We start from the raw sequence: 22,594 nt of genomic DNA on the forward strand, positions 1-22,594 counted from the left end.
TTATGAAAGAATTGGATACTCTGTTATGAATAATGGTAGAAACTGCTCCATTTTTAAAGTTTTTTAGAGTTGCAAGGTAATTATTCTTTAAGCAAATTTGTGAAACGTCTGGGGTTCTGCATTTCTCTGGATCAACACAGTGGCGTATGTTGAAGAAGTAGCTGAAATATGGGGTGAGCATATTTCTCCAATTGGGGGTGGCTTTTGATAAGAACGGTTGAATGCTAAACAAGAAAGGTGAAGGATATCTTTGATATAGTACTCCATGTTTGTTTTCTTTTTAATCACTGTATGCGGTTGACACATCACTAATAATTATTCTACTGTTTTTTTTTCTTTGTTTTATACAGAAGCCTCCCCATTGCAAGAAAAGGAACAGTATCAGATCATCTTTATATGGCATGGGTAGAAATCCTGTCTAAAAATCTGCCTCCTGTGTTGCTGGTTAGAGGAAATCACAAAAATGTCCTAACTTTCTATTCTTAAAGTTCTACACCTGTCGAAAAAAAATGTTTTTGAGTTAACCACTTAGCGTGCATAACTTTCAATGTATTAATTGAAGTCTTTGACAATATATACAAATTCAATATATTATAATACCAAACGTACATCTGTTTGTGGTACAAAACATGCAAATTTATGGTTAAATTCAAACATGAAAATCATTATCAATAAAGAAAATATTTATTTAAACAATCCAATTGCTGATGAGCTAATTGTAATAATATGCAGACATAATAGAAAAAAAAATACTGTTTCTATGATATATATAATTGTGAATTTAAAATATTACAATGATCTGCACATAAATGTTTCTTTTTTTAGTGACCATCTTTAGGTCTATTGCACTCTGAATGTATTGTTATTATTTTATTTTTTTTTAAAGAAAAACTATTCTTTCGAAAACCAATCTTTTTGATTAGGAGTGAGAATATTTTGAATGCTTTTAAAAAGAAATAAATATATTAAACATTTATTGAGCTGTTTATTACTTACTTAGTCTGCATGCTTCATTTATGACAAGCTTTTTGTTCTCAGCTTCTTTTATTATTACTATACTTTGCTCTGATCTGCTAGGTTTGGGTATAGCACACTGTCTTGCTTTCAATTCCATCTGGGAAATCAATAAGCACAATAAAATATGTAATTAAAGATATATCTAGTATACAAAACATTGCAGTTCATTACTTACCAGAATATAGAATAATGGAATTAGATTAGCTTTCATTTTGTACTACAAATACAAATGACATAGTGAGCTCAAAGTATGTAGCGTTTCACATTCTTGCACATTACCTATGGCTACACAACGTGTTTTGTCACGTAGGCAGTGGTGCTGATGGGTTTTTTCTACCTTCTAGTGCACATTGGACATCATATCGTTATGGGAGTATTTGTATGGTTAATTTATACCATTAAGTTATTTATTTGAATAATGTTGTTGGGTTTATGGTCTAATAAGAACCTGAGGTCAGGGTCTATGGAGATTTTTTCCTCCCCCTCTTGTATTGCAGTATCTATGTAAAACAGGGTTATACCTACACTAGTGATTATGGCATCTCTAGGGACTTTAATTATGACGCAGGACTAGATATGGGTACCAGTGCAAAAGTACCATGAGCTGCTGTAATGATACTGATGAAATCAGTCCCTGGCAGCTGGATATGAAATGCTCCTGTTTGACAGAGGAGTACTTTCCATCCATTTATCATTTACCATTATTGTGTTTGTGTTTTGGTCCATTCATAGTAACTTGGCATTTTTCTAGATGGTGTTCTACATAGTTAAAAATGTTTGCCAGGACATAAATAATCATAATCCTTGAATATAATACAGTTGTTTCGAATTGGAATTAGATATGGGCCTGGTGCTCAGTACTTATATGGTACCTTTTGGTTTGGATTTTTCCATGTTTTTCCATGTTTCAACATTATTAACCAGTTAAATTTGTTTACATTGTCAGTGGTAATATGGAATAGTCAGTAACAGTCCAATCTCCAAGGGAAAAAGTCCAAGGGAAAATCGCACCCCATCTCAAAGGCTATTCTTATTTGGAGATTATCAACCTCTTGCAGTCACCAGCACCACTGTGGGAGAGTTTGCCTCTCGCAAGATGGTGCCACCTGTTAAAAAAACTTTCTCAAGATGCTCCATGCAAGTCAATGGAGCCCAGCTTACTAATCACAATGTGATCAGTAAATAAAAAATAGTTTAAAAAATAAATAAAAACCTGGTAACATGTAAAAAAATGTTTCCTACTGATGTCGACATCAGGGGAACCATCCAGTTCCAAGAAAATAAAAAAAAAAAGTAAAAAAAAATACAATATGTATAAAAGTTTATTTTTATTAGAAAGTCATAAAATTAGCGCTATATCTTAACAAAAGTCCTTGCATGGAAAGAGTTAAAATACTGGCATTTTAAATGAACTGGGGTGTCTAATTTTAAAGAATGTATGATTTAATTGGGTAAATCGAATTGGTCGGGTTCAAAGATGTCCCAAAAAAAAGACAGACTAACCAGATGTTGAAATTCCCCCCAAAATGCACACTTTGCAAAGCTTGTCTGCCTAATAGGACACGGGGTAGAATTGTCAAAATTCCAATTTTAAAAATGCGCACTTCACAACACCCAACAAACCCATGTATGAATAATATCACTGTACTCAGGAGATGATGCTGAAAACATATGGGGTTGTTGTGTGACAGTGACATATACCAGAGTGGTAAATTCATACCTTAAGTAAAATGTGTGTGAAAAAAATGCAAAAAAAATAAATAAAGTGACTTTGACTATGACTGGTAGTAGAATTAGTGCCTAAATATTAAAATACCAGTATACTAGTAGGGAATTTTGACACAAACACTTTTGAATATCAATACTTACAATCTTTGGGAGGATAGGATAAAATTTGTGGTCCATGGTAATTTAGATCCCTGAAATGAGAGAAGTGCTTGTTAGACAAACCTTTAAAATCACACACACAGAACATTGACAGGAGGATAATAAAGACTAATGGAATCTATGTAAGTTGTATGTTTTGTAAGTAATTTGTCTTTTTTTATGTTTTCAAATGCAGATGTGACAAAATGTATAATGTTTCTGCTTCGTACAATAGATATTGTGCTAAATTGTAGATAACAAACTGCACTTTTAGTATGTTGTTAATAAAATAAAAAAAATAAAAAATACCAGTATACCCTGGGGTGTCTAGTTTTCAAACATATGGTTTGATGGGGGTAAATTGAATTAGCTGGCTTCAGTGATGTCCAAATTAGGACATGGGGCAGACTTTTCAAAATGTCAAAATTCCCAGTGGAAAAACTGAATTGTGCATGTCCCAAATGTGGCCTATCATGGTAGTAGAATTAGTGCATGGAAAGAGTTCAAATACTAGCATTTGAAATATCCTAGGGTGTCTAGTTTTCAAATCCATATGGTTTAATGGGGATAAATTGAAGTGGCTAGCTTCAAAGATGTCCCAAATAGGTTTTTTAAAAAAAAAATGGTTTTGAAATAGAAAAAATCTACTTGTACTTATTGCTCTATAGCATGCAAAATAAAAAAATTAAACAAATAAGCCAACGTGAAAACATTGGGTATTTCTAAAGCACAAATAGTAGAATCCATTTAGCTGGTTTTTAATTTGCTCAGAAAAAGTCCTTGTTTTCTCAACTTTTGACCATATTTTTTATGTTCTTGTAGTAAATAATATGATAAAATTAAAATAATGGTATCTAAAAAAATTAGGTATCTTTCTTGTCCTGAAAATTACAGCTGAGCACGAGCACCACAGAAATGTTAAAACAGCTCTCAGGGTATCCAGACTCCACTGGGCTATGAATAGTTCTTCTTGTTCCTGATGTCTGGTGACTGCTGCGACTATAAACAGTCCTAAAAGGTGGTCGTTATTCATTAGCTCCCCCTTTAAAGCACCTTGTTTTGCCACTGCATCCGACTGGTTGCCCCTTCTTTATCAGATCTGGCTGCTCTTAGAACCAATCTTTTTAGAGGCAAAGCCAATCCATCTTTCCATACATTCCTGACACCAGCTTTTTTTTTTGTCTGTACCATTGTAAACAAGATATGCGGTGTCACGCACGCGCACTACTCCAAGTGGGCATGTGACTTACTTTGGAGGTAAGAGGGTTGAAAAATCTGTCTATGTTAGACCAGAAAATAATGATTAAAAGTCCAGCTTACACACCACCCACTTCTTCCACTCCAAAAATGGTTAAAACACTCACAGTTTAATATACTGTTACTGAGTATCTTAAGAAGGGTACCCAAACATACAATTTCGCCACGCATCTATGCAGAAGTATTAAGAAAGTCTCTTCAGGGTAAACGTGGTTCTGATACCAGACAAAGGCACGAACTTAATAAATGAATGATTTATTGTGAAATAAAAAATATTCACAGCGCATATTTGTATAATAAGGGATGTAACAACAAACGGTTACAAATTACAAACTGATTAAAAATAAGAGGGAGAAATAAATTACAGAAATTCTCCTTACAGAAACACTCAAGATCTGCCCCAAGAAAGCTTTGATAGTACATGATAACCCAAAACAAGTTATACTTGAGCTCCCCAGTAAATTAAAAAAAATTCCTGGGCCTTATACCCTATATTATTAATTAATGTTTGGATCAGTCCAAACTAGACTTGTGCAATTGTTTTCGTGCAGAATTTTAACGAAACAACAAACTAACAAATAACGAACCAACAAATGCAACATTGTACGAAAGAAACGAAAAACGAATGTGAGCAATATGAAAATCTTCGTTCATTCGGTCACCGTGGCCGCCATTTTAACTTTACTAAAATGAGGGACATTGAGTGAGCTAATCTTCATTTGTCCAATCAGCTCACTAATTTCACATCATACTGAGGGCTTGTCCAATGGCTGTGCTGCATCTTTCAAAGAAAAAAAAAGCAGGCTAGTAACAAAGAGAGCCTATATAAAAGCAGAGCAGGGAGGGGATCCATAATTACATAATTCCTTTATATTTCGTTTTAATGTGCATAATGTGGGCAATCCAAATATATTTAACCCCTTGATGACAATTGCCGGTCCGGGCACGTCACAGAAAAACATGTTGTTTACGACAATTGACGTGCCAGGACCGGCACGTCTTTAAACGGGTGCAGAAAGCGATCTACTTTCGCTTTTTGCACCCAAACGGCGTTGCTGTAATGCCTCGACCTCGAGGCATTCAGCAACGCCACGATCGGCACTAGGGGCTCCTCCCCGGGGTGTCAACATCCGCCATACATTGTATGGCGGCGGACGCCTGTTTTAAAAGCATTTAGGAGGCGATCAACGATCACCTCCTAAACTTAAATGGTGTCGCTGGAATGCCTCGATCAGCGACACCAAACACTTACCCCAGGATGGACTGTGACCGCTCCGGAGAGCAGTCACAGCCGGGAAAAAAAACAATAAAGATGAAAAAGTTCGCTAGAGGCTCTCCAGACCCTCTAGAGAACTCTGGCTCCACTTGCAGGTTGAATACAGGTACTGCATTCAACCATGCAAGTCAATGGAGCCCAGCTTTCTAATCACAGTGTGATTAGTAAAAATAAATTAAAAAATAAAATAAAATGAATAATAATTAGAAAAAAATAGTAAAAAAAACAGTAAAATGTAAAAATAATTTCCCACTGATGTCACTATCAGGGGAACCTTCAAGTTGAAAAAGAATGTTACATTTTTTTTTAAAAAAAAGGCAAAAAAATATATATATATAAAAAATATATTTTTGTGAGCAAGTCCTAAAATTAGCATATTAGGTTAAAACAATTCTCGCATGGAAAGAGTTAAAATACTGGCATATTAAATGCCCATGGGGTGTCTACTTTTAAAAAATGTATGATTTAATGGGGTAAATTGATTTGGCCGGGTTCAACAATGCCCCAATTAACACGGGGGGAAGAATGGCCACACATCTAATTTCCAATTAGAAAAATGCACACGTACCAAATGTGGCCTTTTAGTTCCCGCAAAAAATGACAAACCCATGCATGTGGGGTATCACTGTACTCAGGAGATGTTGCTGAACACATATTGGGGTGTCGTGTGACAGCGGCATATACCAGGAGCTGTAAATTCATACATAACATAGGTGTGTGGGGGAAAAATACACACAAAAGAATACTACTGCAAACTTTGAAAAAATTCTGGTGGTAAAATGTGTGCATGCAAAGAGGTAAAATACCAGAACCTTTTAATTCATACCTGAAGTAAAATGTGTGTGAAAAAACAAATGCAAAAAAATGACTACCACAAAGTTTGACAAAGACTGGTGGTAGATATGGTGCATGGAAAGAGTTAAAATACTAGCATTTGAAATACCCTGGGGTGTCTAGTTTTCAAAAATATATGGCTTTATTGGGCACACTGAAATGGCCCGGCTCAAAGATGTACCAAATAGGGCATGGGCAGTGGATCCCCAAATGCCAAAGTTCAACATTGAAAAATGCGCATGCCTGAAATGTGGCCCTTTTTGCCCCCAAACAGCCAGGCAAAATCATTCATGTGAGGTATCGCTGTACTCAGGAGATGTTGCTTAACACATATTGGGGTGTTTTATGATAGTGACATATACCAGAACCTGTTTATTCATATCTGAAGTAAAATGTGTGTGAAAAAACAAATGCAAAAAAAAAATACTAACATAAAGTTTGACAAAGGCTAATGGTAGAATTAGTGCTTGGAAAGGGTTAAAATACTAGCATTTGGAATACCCTGGGCTGTCTAGTTTTCAAAAATATATAACTTGATGGGGTAAATTGCATTGGCCGGCTTCAAATATACCCGAAATGGCACATGGGGGGAAGAATTACCAGATTTGGAAAAAATGGCTTTGAAATAGCAAAATGCTACCTGTACTTATTGCCCCATAATGTATAGAAAAAAGCAAAAAAACATAAAAACATTGGGTATTTCTAAACTCAGGACAAATAGTAGAATCTATTTTGCAGGTTTTTTCATTACCTTTTATAGATGAGTAAAAGATTTTTCAACTAAAAGTTAGAAACAGTCATTTTTTTCTAAATTATTCACCATATTTTATACTTTTTTTTAATAGTAAATAATATGATACAATCAAAACAATGTCATCTAAAGAAAGCCCTTCTTGTCCTGAAAAAAACAATATCTAATGTGTGTGAGTTCAGTAAACGGGAAAGAAGAAAATTACAGCTAAACACGAGCAGCGCAGAAATGTTAAAACGGCCATTGTCACGAAGGGTACAAAAAGTAAAATCAGCCTTTGTCACGAAGGGGTTATAATGAGCAGGAGGTATGCCTCCCTTGATCCATATTCAGAGGCGTATCTACTGAAAATAGCGCCTATGGCAAGCACTGAAATTGCACCCCTGTCCAAATATCTAAAACCCATTTACTAGCCCCTGCTGCCTATATATATATATATATATATATATATATATATATATATATATATATATATATTAGTCCCTGCTGCCGATAGCGGGTATAGATCAACACACAAACCCAGATCAATTGAAATTCACTTGTGATCTCAGCACTGAAGGTATATATCAAATAAACAGAATCAGACATGCAAGTCCTGTATTTGCAGGTATTCAATAATAATATATGAAACGTAGCATCGCAGGTATAGATCAACTGAATAAGACATATTAACCCTGTATTTGCAGGTACACATAAATAATGTATGGAAACATAGCATAGCAGATATGGATCTACAGAATAACACAAAAACCCAGCTTTGCAGGTAAAGATCAATTGGAATTCACATAAAAACACGGCATTAAAGGTATATTTAAAACCCCCTAAATTACAGGCATAGATCACAGGTTGCACACCCCAAAGCCAGCCCTGGCGTCCACACTGCCCACATAGAACCTGACCAGCGCCCAGATTACACACATAAAATTTGCAATCTTTGTCGCCAAATAGCCCAGCACAAGTCAACTTTGTCCCCAAACAGTCCGGCCAGTGCCATCTTTGTCCCATATACACCCTGCCTGTGCCATCTTGGTCCCCAAGGCTCAAACCTCCTGCTAGTGCCATCTTTGCCCTTCCACAATTATACATCTATGATACACAAACACTTTTACAGTCACTCACTAATTCACACTTTAATTCAGACAACTCATCCACACATTAACTCATGCTCTCCCTCATTCACTCAATGCATCCACACATTAATGCACACTCTTTACTTATATCTACCCCCTCTCCCTTATCACTTTTTAACCCCCTCTCTCCATCCCTGATCACTTTTTAACTCCCTCCCTCATCACTTTTTAACTCCCTCCCTCCCTTATCACTTTTTAACCCCTCTCTCCCCCCCCTTCTCTCTCACCTTGAAGTCCAGCGACGGGAGGACGATGCTTCTGTCTTCTTGCACCGCTCGCTGGTGCCCGCTGCTTCACTGCTGAGCGCTGTAATATGACGTCATATTTCGGCGCCCAGCAGTGAAGCAGCGGGCACCAGCGAGCGGCTTTTAAACACTGATGCGGAGGAGAGAGAGGGGCGCCTAGCAACCGCTCGGCGCCCCTCTCTCTCCTCCGCATCAGTGTTTAAAAGCCGCTCGCTGGTGCCGGTATTTCATGCAGAGCGCCGCAATATGCCAGCATATTGCGGAGCTCTGCATGAAATGCCGGCACCGGGATGGGGGTAGAGGGCTCGTGGAGGAGAATGAGGGGCGCCGAGCGGTTGCTAGGCGCCCCTCTCTCTCCTCCGCATCAGTGTTTAAAAGCCGCTCGCTGGTGCCGGTATTTCATGCAGAGCGCCGCAATATGCCGGCATATTGCGGCGCTCTGCATGAAATGCCGGCACCGGGACGGGGGTAGAGGGCTCTCTCCTCCGCATAAAAAAAAATAAAAAAAAAATGCCGGTGAGCGGCATTTAAAAGCCGCTCACCGGCGCCCCCCTTGAGATGGCGCCCATGGCACGTGCCATGGCTGCCATACCCTATATACGCCTCTGTCCATATTTAATATAGATATTGTGATGGGACGCCCTGTACCCCGACTGGGTACTCCCGCAAAGCTGCTCTTCCTTCTACTGAAATACCAGCGGTTAACCCCTTCAGCGCCAGACAGAACCAACATCATAAAAAGGGATGCTGCTTTCACCGGAGCTGTCTTGACGCTGGGGTTAGTCATAGCTTAGTGTATTCAGCACATGTACTGTCCTGAAAAGGAGTTATTACAGCAGAACCAATGTTGAGGTCGAAACAGGACTAAGTTTTATTGAAAACACACTGTTATTTAAATTCACATACAAGTGTAACAGCAAAACACACATAGTTTGCCATCAGTCCCTCCTTTCCACTCGGGCACCCTCAGCCCAGTAGGGGGTCCCTATTGTAGTCTGTGGGGAAGAAGGTAAACACGGGGGTTCCCTGATTTCTGGCTGAAACTGGCTGGATATCAAATCTTGGTGCAAATACTGGCCATGGACGTCTCTGTCCTGTAAAACCTCACCCGACGGAGATTAACACACCACACATAAAACCTCTTCCCAAAATGCAGGTGTCCCAAATCTGTGTCCGTAGGTGGTCTCTTGTGACCGTAGTGCTCAGAAGAGGGAGATTCATTATTTATGTTTTCTTTACTGTCACAGGTAACCAAGTGTGCAGCACCAATCCCAATATGGGTCTGACACTCAAAAGGAGAGAAAAAAAAAATCTGTGTTTCCATTACATATATATCTGCTGTGGGCCACCTAGAAAGGTATGTGAGGTGCCTTTGAAATCCTCAGGTGATGTGCTTCAAGAGAATATACTTTGTGGGAGTTATTTTGGTGGTTAGGGTTAGTTTCACCATCAAAAAGCTTGAGGTGCACCATCCTGGCTCAACTGTAATCACACACACTCATTCATTTGGGGGTCTCTTGTGACTATGTAAAGCTGACATACCACACATGGTATCTACATGCTCAGAAGTGGGACATTACTTTTTTGTGTTTTCTTTCATGTTCCAGGGAGCCCAGCATGCAGCACCCATCCCAAAAAGGTAGAACAAAAACCTAAAACGCCTGTGTTTCTGTTGGTTTTGTGGTTGCCGTGGACCACCTAGAAAGGTAAGTGGGGTAAGGTAAGTGGGATGTTGAAATCTTCATGGGGTCTACCTTTACAGAATATGCAGTTTTATGGGGTTAACTTGAAATAATGAACCTCTACTGTGTCTCAACTGAGATATGACCTCAGTGGAGTGATCTGTCAGAATTCCAACTTTTTTTTTTTAGTCCAATTTTGACCCCACAACATCTGAAAAACATGACTAAACCATGGATGTGGGGTATTGTGGTATTCAAGGGTTACTGAATACCTTTTTTGTTCTTTCACAAATGCTTTTTTTTTTTTATTTTTTTATTTTTTTGGTAACACAAACTTTAAAAAGTGCTGGTGTAGAATGAGCTGCATGAGACAGGCCAATATGCCCAGATTTCTTGAGCTGTCTAGTTACTGAACATATGCAGTTTTATGGGGTTTTCAGACAAGATGTGGACCTTGCAAAGTAACCTATCAAAATTCCAAGTTTGAAAACTGAAATACACATTCCAAAACGCCGAAAAAAAACTTACCCATGCATGAGGGGTATTGAAGTACTCAAATAAAAGCTAATTTTGTGCACACTTGTACAGAAATGTACTGAAATACGGTGTTTGGATATAACGTGTTAAAAATTTTAATATATATATATTACTGCAATGTTTGACAGAGATCAGCATTGAAGCTGTTAAATAAAGTGTTAAAATCTCCCTAGTAAAATACTGGGTCAACTTAAAAAAAAATAATCTTTGGTTCAGCAGTTTTACTTTTTCTAGATGCTATATTACATTTCTTAAAAAAATCGTTTGGAAACAGCGATGCGTGTCATTTATATTTAACCCTGTGGCTACCAACATATTTCTAAACTCAGAACAAAAACCTAAACTTTGCTTGCAGTTTTTTTCAATTTGCACAGGCTTTGCGTAGTTTTTATAGGCACACATGTGAAAAAATAGGTTTTTACTATTTTTTAATACTAAGTGATGGCTTATGTACATAATTATTTCTAAACCATATATTTATATAGAACATGAGTACACATTGTTCACAGTTGAATAAAGACAGCAAAATCTTGAAAACGTATTTCTGATTTTGGGAAAGGTTGCGAAATAACCTTGGCCCTTGAGGGGTTAAAATACTTTGGCATGTGAACTTTAACAAAATAGCTACTAATTGTTTATAGACATTAAACAATATATATTAAATACCTACTTCATACGCGGTAAAGCTACCAGTGTTTTTTCAGCGCTGTGACTAGTATAAATATATAAGGAGGGAGGCCGTGTAATTGTATCGCAGGCTGACGACGCAGCTCGCCAAGGATAATGGCCGCTCGCTGCTGCATTTCTCTCAGGACTAGAGTATTGTGTAATTTACCCTTCATCCTAAAGAAGCCAGTTCTTCTCGCACGGACACTGTGTCACGCCAAGCGAGGTAACTGTGTTTTAGAGCACTAGGCCATAAGGACACGCACTGTGGAGAAACAAAAGGATATAGCAAAGAGTATATGTAATAATTAAGCGTAGGCCGCACTGCATCGTCGGAATAAACATTTCGGTCAGGTATATGCATGTACATCTTAACAATGCAATTCTGCAGCGAGTGGTGTGCAGCGACCGCACTCCATATCCGAACTCAAAACGCTAAACCCACTCGCGGCAGAATAACGCCCGGTTGTAATTCTTCTTTAATACAGCGCAGCAGCCACTCGCCATACATACACCGTTTAACTACTTCCCGTTCAGTGCATCGGCGGCATCCACCGCCTTCGATGCTTTAGTTTCTGTGCGGTACCTCAAGCGGGTGTTATTTTACGGGGCGTGTGTAATGAGGAAGGAGGTTTGGCGCGCAAGGGGTCAGCTCGAGATGCTATTGGCTACGCGCGCTTTACTTGGCGCGCGAATTCTGACTTTTTTTTTTGTGTTTCTGTTTTTAATAATGCCGGTGTCTGCTGTATCTACCTCTCCCTCCAAACGGTCCAAACAAGATGTCCCCGAAAACCGGTTGCCTCTGCTCAGGTTCGCGAAGCTGTCAGAGAATGCTTTTACCCCCACCAGAGGATCAGTCCGGGCGGCGGGGTATGATCTATACAGGTAACACACAGTGTTTGTATGTATACATGCCGCTCTGTCATGCCTTTTTCCCGCCTGTGGCGGAGTTTTACAGGTAGGAAATGCGTCGGCATGTAGCCTCTTGCTGTTGTGAGAGTTATAAAGTGTAAAGGGCAGTTGGTTATTCGTCACATGTAGTTAACCTTTACCTGCCTGGTAAGGGTGTAGTGCTTCACACATTCTTTTGACATTTGGGTCTATTCGCTAAAGTGAAAAGGGGGGTGAAAACCAAAAATCTACTGTAAACGGTCCCATTTACCGACTATACCATATTGACATGGGTGGTGTTGTTTTCCTCAGAGGTTTGTAATGTATTCTCAGTAGAAACCCTTTTATTATTATTATTATTATTATTTCTTAGTGCGTATGACTATATAATTCCGTCAATGGACAAGGTGGTGGTGAAAACAGATATACAGATTTGTGTTCCCTCAGGCTGTTATGGAAGAGTGGGTAAGTTTAATGTACATGTGTTCATTTACTCAATTTTCTGTTAAGGTTGCTACCTTTTAGGTAAAATGCTGCAGATATCACAATGCATACGGTTATTTTCATTGAGACGTACTGGCCATTCATAACTGCACTGAGACCTTATTAGGGGGTCTCAGCCACACTGATGCAAACTCACTACAAACAATGTTTCAACACGCTAATGTCACACTGTAACAGCGCTTACCTCTCGGCCGCACTGGCGCATGCCCGCTGGCTCTCGGCCGCACTGACCACCATTAACTATTCTGACACATTTTCACGCAGATGCCAACTACTTGAAATGCACATCACTCTCAGCCACTCAAGGTGGATCAGTTATGAAAGATTTTATTGCTTGCATATCTTTATAAAAGCTAAAAGTTAGATATACTTCAGCAATCATATACACTTTAATGAATATGATAGCAGAGCATCTCCTTTTTTTTTTTTAACCATATGTTAATGCTCTAATTTAAATGAAAGTGATGCCTTTAGTAAAAAAAAAAAAAAAAAAAAAAATCAGTTGTATATGCTTGTCTTTCATATTAATCAACAAAGAGTTCAAATAAAAGCCATGTAAAATAATGCTTTTCAGCTCCCCGGTCTGGCTTGGCTGCAAAGTACTTTATTGATGTTGGAGGTAAGTAGACTTCTTACTGTTACAATTTCACAAAGTAAACCAGGGATTCTTGGTAATGTATAGTAACAGTGTGGCTGACCTAGGTGAAGGCCTTTACTGTGTATCTTTAATTGCACCCCATTGTATCTAATTTTCTGTAATGTGGCATTTGGAGCTTATGTAGAAGCAACCTCATGTGTTTAATATCCTTAGTTTTAAACCAATGACTTCAAACTCTGGTCTAAACGCCAGTTTAAATCTATAGACTTTTATTGGGGGCTGCAATGTTAATGCACCATAAAATCATCTGTGTTTGGTTATGATGTATACATCTGACAAGCATTCAAACGATTGATATCACTCAGACACTTCCACAACAGTGTGTCCAAACATAGGTTTACAGAGACGCACAACTTGGCAATCAAAGATTGACACTGAGACAAGAATATGTTGTACAGACTTTATGGTGCCCATGCAAAAGATATAACTCATGGCACCCTGTTATTCCCACAACACAGACACAGAGCCTACAGGACTACTCCTCTGGTGCCCCCCCCATCCCAAAAAAAGAAAGGAATAAAAACTTGTAACAAAACCCCAATCACTATATACTACGCCGAACATTGATGTGGTGTAGGCATACCATTTCATTGTCTGGCTTAGTAGTAGGGATGCACCGAAACAAATTCTGGACTGAAACCGAAAGTGCAGCATTTACCTGGCCAAAACCGAAAATGACCCCCCCCCCCACCGTAAAGAATCTAACACTTTTATTTAAAGTAACACACCAAAATAGGACAAAACAATTAAATAACAATATTTTTATTATATATATATATATATATATATATATATATATATATATATAATTAACAGCAATCACATTCCTATCATGCCCAGGCATACCCAGATTTCAGGATGTACTCGCAGACTTGGCATGATAGGAGTATGATTGCCCTATCTACCCCTTCTTACTCCCTTCTCCCTATCTACCCCCTCCTAACTATCTACCCTTTCCCTCTTTGAAGTTCACTTACCTTTCAGGAGTCCTGCGGTGGGGGTGCAAGGCCTCTGCCTCCCAGCTCTGCCACTGTATGGAACAGTATAGAATGATGGGAGTTATGATGTACTTTTAGAGCATAATTAGATCATGAAAAAGACATTGGAAATGGTACAGCATAACACCCATCACTCTCACACGCGCATACCAATCCACACACGCATACCAATCCACTCACGCTCTCACTGAATGCTTTCCTATTTTCTCCTTACAGCTCCTTTTCCTTCTCTTCGCTCCTCTTCTTCAGTTCTTCTGTCTTCTTCCGGGTCAGAGGGCACAGACAGCGGTGGGCGTGGCTTCAGTGTTGTGCGCCGGGATCTGACAACAAACCCCGGCGCAAAGCATCTGTTCCCGCGCGAATCATAAAGGAGCGGTATCGGAGGTCTTTAACAGACCTCCGGCTCCCTTGAGTGATTTTAAGCCGGGTTCAAGGGAGATCCTTGAACCGGCTTAAAATCACTCAAGGGAGCCGGAGGTCTGTTAAAGACCTCCGATACCGCTCCCTTGCGAGCCTGCTCCTCCAGCGGCGGACATTACTGTCCGTCTCTGGAGGGGTGCCAGCTGCCCCCCTGATGAGCGGCACCCGGTGCGGACCACCCTCCCCCGCTAGGTACGCTGCTGGCGGCAGTGGTATGCTACGGCGGCGTCGGACCCCGCGGCGGCGCCCCCTGGAGTGTGGCGCCCTGTGCAGTCGCACAGGTCGCACACCCCAAAGGCCGGCCCTGCACAGACATGCACATAGTCAAGAACACAAGTTGGCGTTCACGCAAAAGAACTAGGTGCTCAGGAATGGGCAATCTCCCATCCTCCAGAACGCTCTGCCAAATCCTGACCGTCAGCAGAGATGTCCGTATTTAATCCTGACACACCATAAAGGGACTGCACAGAGCTGAATCTGAACAATCCATTGCCTTCAGCTAGGAAAGCCACATGTGCAGAACTGTGCTGTGTGTCAGGATGCGACAAACGCCTTCGCTGGTCCACCAAATAAATGCTTAGTAGTATGTTTGGTTTTTTTTGTTTTTTTTTTCTTGTAACCACATACATTGTTGCGAAAGAGAATATATAACGCACATTTCCCCTCTATTATACAATTCCCATAAAGCTGTGAGCATCTTTGCCATCAGGACAAGTTCCCCAAATATTCATGTAGAAGAATGAACATAAGAAATGATAAATTAACAGTAATAAAGGAAATGGGGGAGAATCATCACCATACATCCACCTTCCATGATACTTGGTAGATGGAAAAGATTGCATCCTCATTAAGGAGATCTCATGGACCTAAAGGGCAAATGTTGAGACATTTTTTTGATAGGGTGACTGATGAGAAACCCATTAAGGACTAAATCTTGTGGCTATTCAGAAAGGGACCGTGTCCCAGGCAGGATATTAACCCCTTAAGGACCAGGCTGTGTTTAATCTTTTGTACCATTGGGACCGAGGCTGTTTTAACACTTTTGCAGTGTTCGTGTTTAGATGTAATTTTCTTCACTCATTTAGTGGACCCACACAAATTGTTTTTTTCAGGACAAGAAGGGCTTTCTTCAGATACCATTGTTTTAATCATATTATCTAGTTTGCCATAAAAAAAAAAAAAAAATGATGAAAAATGTAAAAAAAACCCCACATTTTCTGACCCCAACAATCTTTTACTCATCCAAAAAAGCTAATGAGAAAACCTACTAAATATATTCTACTATTTGTCCTGAGTTTAGAAATACCCAATGTTTTTGTTTTTTTTGCTTTTTTCTGCAAGTTATGGAGCATTAAGTACAAGTAGCGTTTTGCTATTTCAAAACCATTTTTTCCAAATCTGGTAATTCTTCCCCCCATGTGCCATTTCAGGTATCTTTGAAGCCGGCCAATGCAATTTACCCCATCAAATCATATATTTTTGAAAACTAGACACCCCAAGGAATTTCAAATGCTAGAATTTTAACTCTTTCCATGCACTAATTCTACCACCAGTCTTTGTCAAACTTTGTGGTAGTAATTTATTTTGTGTTTTTTATTGCTAAAATTGCTCTTCAGGTATGGATTTACAGCTCCTGGTATACATCACTTTCAAACACCCCAATATGTGTTCAGCAACATCTCCGGAGTACAGTCATAACCCCCATGCATGGGTTTGTCGGGTTGTTTGGGAGGTAAAACGCCACATTTAGGAAGTGCACATTTTTTTTACTTGGAACTTTTACATCTGGTAATTCTGCCCCCATGTCCTAATAGGACCATCTTTGAAGCCGGCTAATTCAATTTACCCCATCAAACGTATATTTTTGAAAACTAGACACCCCTAGGTATTTCAAATGCTAGTATTTTAACCCTTTCCATGCATGAGATTCTACCACCAGCCTTTGCCACACTTTGTGGTATACGTCACTATCAAACACCCTAATATGTGTTCAACAACATCTCTCGAGTACAGTGATACCACCCATGCATGGGTTTGACTGCTGTTTGGGGTTAAAAGGCTACATTTGGGAAGTGTGCTTTTCCCCCTATTTTGGTCAGTCTGTGCCTATGCCCTATCTTTGAGCCTGGCCACTACAATTTACCTCATAAAACCATACATTTTTGAAAACTAGACACCCCAAGGTACTTAAAATGGTAGTATTTAACCCTTTCCATGCATCAGATTCTACCACCAGGCTTTGCCACACTTTGTGGTAGTATTTTTTTTTTTTTTATTTTTTTTATTTTTTTTTTGTCACACAAATTGTACTTTGGGTATAAATTTATAGCTCCAGGTATACGTCACTATCAAACACCCTAATATGTGTTCAGGAACATCTCCCGAGTTCAGTCATACCCCACATGTATGGGTTTGTCTGGTGTTTGGGGTTAAAATGCCACATTTTGGAAGTGCGCTCCCCCCCCCCCCTTTCGGTCAATCTTTGAGCCAGGCCACTCCAATTTACCCCATTAAACCATTCATTTTTTTTTTAAATTAGACACCCCTTGGGTATTTGAAATGCTTTTATTTAAATTTTTCCATGTCAGGATTTTTGGGAAGATACAGCGCTAATTTTAGCACTTGCTCATAATAATAAACTTTATTTTTTTATTTTTTTTTGTTACCATGTTTTTTTTAAGCTTTTCTTTTTTTCCTTTTTTTTTTTTTTTTTTTTTTTTTTTAAATATTTTACTAATCACATAGTGATTAGAAAGCTGGGGTCCATTGACTTGTATGGTTGAATGCAGTACCTGTATTCAACCTGCAAGTGGAGCCAGAGTTCTCTACAGGGTCTGGAGACCGTCTAGCGAACTTTTTCAACTTTATTTTTTTTTTTCCTGGGCCGCCGCCATCTTGCGGATGGCGAAGACTGCGTGCGGCTGTGACCGCTCTCCGGAGCGGTCACAGCCCGCCCTGGGGTAAGCATTTGGTGTCGCTGGATGCCTCCTGATCGAGGCATTCCAGCGACACCATTGAAGTTTAGGAGCCTCCTAAACGCTTTTAAAACGGGCGTCCGCCGCCATACAATGTATGGCGGATGTTGACGCCCCGGGGAGGGGCCAGACATGGCCCATCATGCCGATCTCTGTGTTGCTGAATGCCTCGACATCGAGGCATTACAGCAACACCGTTTAAGCTTAGAAAGTGATCGTTGATCACTTTCTAAGCTTGTTTAAGTCTCATGACGTGTCGGGCACGTCATAGGTCGTTAAGTGACCGTTTTGCATGACGTGCCTGACCTGGCAATGGACGTTAAGGGGTTAAAGAATAATTAAGTACTTTTTAAACCGGGGTGCCTTCAGACCTTCCTCTATGGTCTGACTTAGCAGGAAAACCCGTAGGGGGTCACCCTTCAGATTGCTTGCCGAGCCAGTGCTTGAATTTACTGCCAGTAAGTATACCGTGTCAGGCAATGTTTACCGATCTGAAAACACAAACCTAAAAAAATTTTTTTTTTTTTCCATACAATGACTTATTACTCCATAGTTAATGTGGGGAAATGAATTTGCTTAATAATAAAATAAGGTAACATGTTTCTTAACCTCGGTGTCAATTTCCACCATGTTTAATCTTTATAGCTGGTGTTATTGATGAGGATTACAGAGGAAACGTAGGAGTGGTTTTATTTAACTTTGGAAAGGACACCTTTGAAGGTAAGTAGAATGCAGTTAATTGCTTATTCTGGTCCACTGAGTAGTTGCTCAGCTTACATCTGTATTTGTGTTGTCCTGGAAAAAAGTTTATGCACCTTTTTTATCTAGAATGTTTTGTTTTAGATGCATAATCAAGCATTTACTATGAATAATACATTAAAATGAAAATGTTTAGAGTTTTGTTGCTTTTGTCTCAGGTGCAAGGCAATCACCTGCACAGGGAATTGCCAGATAGCTGCTTTCTTCAAGACAGCATGGAATGGCATGTTTTTGTTTTTTTTAAGGTGTTAAGATAACCTGTAGTACATTCAAAGCCTTTTTGGTTTTCCAAATTCTTACAAATTTTAAGTAGACAAAGCTTTTGAGGCCAATAGGCTACACAGACCAGAGGAAGGGGTCCTGCTCTTTTATCATACAACTGCCACTATCTCAATGTCATTTTTATGCTTCTTTTGCAGTCAAGAAAGGGGACAGAGTTGCACAGTTAATATGTGAACAAATAGTGTATCCTGAGCTTGATGAGGTCAAAGTAAGTTAATATGAATTCTGTCAGTTTTTTTATGTTGGGTAGAGTTGTCATTCTAGTTGCAGAAATGTAATGGATCTCGGTATATCCGTTAATCTGCTTCCTCTCCTATTCAGACCACTGACTCTCATGCTTTTTATCAGCCACACCACCACCTCCCCTCAAACATCTACTGAGACTAGATGCTCACCGTTCTCCAATAGGTCCCCCTTTGCATTCGACCCACCTTAGTCCAATAGGGTTGCTATTGTAGTCTGTGGGGAAGAGGGTAAACACAGGAGGTTCCCTGACTTTAGGCCAAAACCAGCTGGATATCGGATCTTGGTGCAAATACTGGCCATAGAAGTCCCTGGCCTGACCCGATGGAGAGTAACGCACCACATAAAAACCCCCTCCCACAATGCAGCTACCCGAGTCAGAGTTCCACCAGTCTCTGGTAATTGGGGAAACCTGGCACTCTGTACCAGGCGGAAGTAGGTAGTTGTAGGAGGCCAGAGTCTGTAGGGAGGAGGCTGACCCTGAGACTCCTCCAGGGCACAGAGACTTTCGTGACAGAGACCAATTTCCTTTTATTCTATGTAACTCCTTCATGGCATTCTTGCTATATTAAAAATTAGAGAAATGCAGACATTCTTAATGGCTATTTAGGATTATTTTTCTGTAAGAGGAAAAAACGGTTCAGAAACATCCCATCTCACTTTTATTGCTATTGCAGTTGATCTCTGTTAATGAAGTTCAGTCCGCACTTGCACCCTTATACTTCATTAGCACAGAGCCAGTACTTTTGACTCCTGCTGACGATCTAGATCCCAAACCGTCAGTGCAAAACACTAAGGGTTGTGCACCATTACTTCCTAAGGTTGTTTGGGCCAGGTTCCTTGTGGTGTAAATGGCGAGGTCTAAGAGGTTACATGTTTGTAGTGGAATTATATTGTTTTATATACATTTATTTTTTCTGGTAAACCTACTTTTTGTGTGCTGTGGTCTGCCACGTATTCTAAAGTCAGTACTGTATTACAAGGGGATTTAAAAAATGTAGATAGAAGATGAACTTAATTATACACAAATCAGCTACCGTGCCTGCAATTAAAGTATGTGGGTTTTGTGTTGTGATGCACTGGGGATTGGTGTAATAGCTGCTGGCAGATTTAAATATATATATATATATATATTATTTTATTTTTTTTTCCTCCCCCATTTATAGATTTTAGATGATACAGAGCGTGGTGCTGGCGGCTTCGGCTCTACAGGTCAAAACTGAGCTACAAACTATGATTCTGTGTTTTATGTCTTTTTGTATTAAAAATGCTTATAATAAAGTTTTTTTTTTTTTGTAATAAAACTGTTTGTTAGTGTGAACAAGGAAATGATGGTAAATATATCACTCGTGTATCGTGGAATTCAGATGTTCCCACAAAAGCTTAGATTAATGAGGTTATGTAGGAATGACCAGAACATTGTTCGTTGTTGTGAGTGTAGCTTGTAGCATAACATAGAGGTCCGTTAAAATAGAAACATTTTTAAAAAATGTATAATGTTATAGATATCCCTTAGCCCGTGGGTTTCCCTTAAACTCTGCATATTTGGTATGTGTAAAACCTGTAGGCTCACAATTACCTGCCATTACACTGTGTAGTTCTGGTATTGGGACTGGAGTAGAATGTTGTGCTTACTGTTGCATATAGTAACTATCCATAGGTCTGCGTACTACACTACACCTAGAAAACAAATGTACATTTGTTAACCCCTTCAATCCCAGGGGTTTTTGGTACCTCAAAGCCCGGAGCAATTTTGCCATTTTTGCGTTATGTCGGTTTAACGATTATTCTCCTTTCCTGTGAACAGTGTACCCATGTAAACTATATATTGTTTTTTCAAGGAGAGATAGAGCTTTCTTTTGATACCATAGTTGGATGATTATCTGAAAATTTAGAATGAGAAATTTAGTAAAAACTAGCGAAGATTAGAAGAAATTTTTTTTTTTTTTTTTTTTTTTTTTTTTTTCCTCTGAATCCTCACAAAATTAGGTAAAGTGATGGAAAATCCCCTCCAAGTTTATCAATTCAGGTGTCCTGATTTCAGAAATACCTAATTTATATAGATTTTCCAGACTTTCCTAGCACCAGGGAGCATACTATAAGGTGTACAATTTTGTATAATTTTTATGCCTATGGCTTAACGGGTTTGGAGGTTGTGAACGGGGGCAGGAGGGTTATACTGGCTAGATGTTATGCTAGGGCAATGGGAAGTAAGGTTTTTCAATTTTGTTTTTTTTTTTATATATTTTATTTTTTTTTTACACAGAAATGGTTAGAGGTCCTCCTAGGTACCTCCTGAACATGCCAGTGATGTCACAATGACATCACAGCTCACATTAGAATTTTTTTTAGTATTTATATTTTAATGATTTTTTTTTATATTTTTATTATGAATTATGAATTTATATATTTATTTTTTTTATTTTTTATTTTCCCAGCTTTTCTGTTTCAGGACGGGAGGGGGAGTGAGAGACATGGTTTCTCACTCCCCTCCCCGCGATCCCCCTGCACCGATCACACTGTGAGATTGCAGCGTCTCTGTGCCTCATCGGAACTTCCGGGTTACGTCCGCAGTGACGCAACCCGGAAGGGAATGCCCGATTGCGCGTTTGCTAACTGTGCGATTGCGCAGTTTCAATGTAACAGTTTACCGGCTTTCATGCCGGAAGCTGTTACATGAGATCGGACAGCAGAAAGCCGGCAATGCCGGCTTCTGCTGTCAGTGGGGAGTCCAGGCTGTCAAACGACAGCCTGATCTCCCGTGCAGCGTCAGGGATGTGTCCCTGACGCTGGACGTCCATAGGGGTTTCTTAATAGGTGTTTTTTGGACGTCCTGGTACGTCTATAGGGGAATGAAGGAGGTTAACATCCATTGCCGGATCAGGCACGTCACAAAAGTCACTTAATGACCTATGGCATGCCTGACACGTCATTTCATTAAACAAGCTTAGAAAGTGATCTATGGTCGCTTTCTTCGCTTAAAGATCAGATATCTGCTTCATGGGCCATGTCTGGCCCTTTCCGTGGGCATGAACATCCGCCATACACGCCCGTTTTTAGGAGACGATCAACACTCACCTCCTAAACTTCAGTGGTGTTGCTGAAATACTTTGATCATGAGGCATTCAGGGACACACTGAACACTCACCCCAGGATGTGCCGTGACCGCTCTCCACACCACTGTGAGTGATCTTGCCACTCGCAAGATGGTGGCCGTCCTGTTTATCAAAAAAAAAAAAAAGCTTGCCAGAGGGTCTCAAGACCCTCGAGAGGGCGCTGGATCCACTTGCAGGTTGAATACAGGTACTGTATTCAATGGAGCCCAGCTTTCTAATCATGTGACTAGTAAAATATTTAAAAAAAAAAAAAATGAAAAGTGGTAACATATTTTAAAATTTATGCATCAGAGGGAACCGTCAAGTTCCGGCAAAATGTAAAAAAAAAAAAGAAAATAAAGTTTATTATGAGCAAGTGCTATAATTAGCATTTCAAATACCCAAAGGGTGTCTAATTTCAAAAAAATGAATGGTTTGAAGGGGTGAATTGGAGTAGCCGGGCTCAAAGATAGGCACAGACTGACCAAAATGGGGGGGAGGTGTGGCC

At 39.6% G+C, this 22,594-nt stretch overlaps 2 protein-coding genes across 4 annotated transcripts in view; both read left to right on the plus strand.

The window, feature by feature from the left end:
* LOC149297819 (solute carrier family 12 member 1-like) overlaps positions 1-486 on the plus strand; it is a 42,824-nt gene extending 42,338 nt beyond the window's left edge. For all 3 annotated transcript variants that reach the window (XM_089488338.1, XM_089488336.1, XM_089488337.1), the window contains exon 26: positions 351-486. In XM_089488338.1, coding sequence (XP_089344464.1) covers positions 351-486 — 136 coding nt within the window. The remainder of the gene's footprint in view (positions 1-350) is intronic.
* An 11,505-nt stretch (positions 487-11,991) lies between these two features.
* LOC149297820 (deoxyuridine 5'-triphosphate nucleotidohydrolase-like) lies at positions 11,992-20,214 on the plus strand. The gene is made up of 6 exons (XM_089488328.1): positions 11,992-12,146; positions 12,526-12,617; positions 13,231-13,275; positions 18,353-18,427; positions 18,886-18,956; positions 20,158-20,214. Exons 1-6 carry the CDS (start codon positions 11,992-11,994, stop codon positions 20,212-20,214), a joined length of 495 nt encoding a protein of 164 aa, XP_089344454.1.
* The last annotated feature ends 2,380 nt before the right edge of the window (positions 20,215-22,594 follow it).

This window comes from Sceloporus occidentalis, unplaced genomic scaffold (assembly GCF_023333645.1).
Source record: "Sceloporus occidentalis isolate IW3139 unplaced genomic scaffold, rSceOcc1.0.p SCAF_37, whole genome shotgun sequence".
Classification (NCBI taxonomy): domain Eukaryota; kingdom Metazoa; phylum Chordata; class Lepidosauria; order Squamata; family Phrynosomatidae; genus Sceloporus; species Sceloporus occidentalis.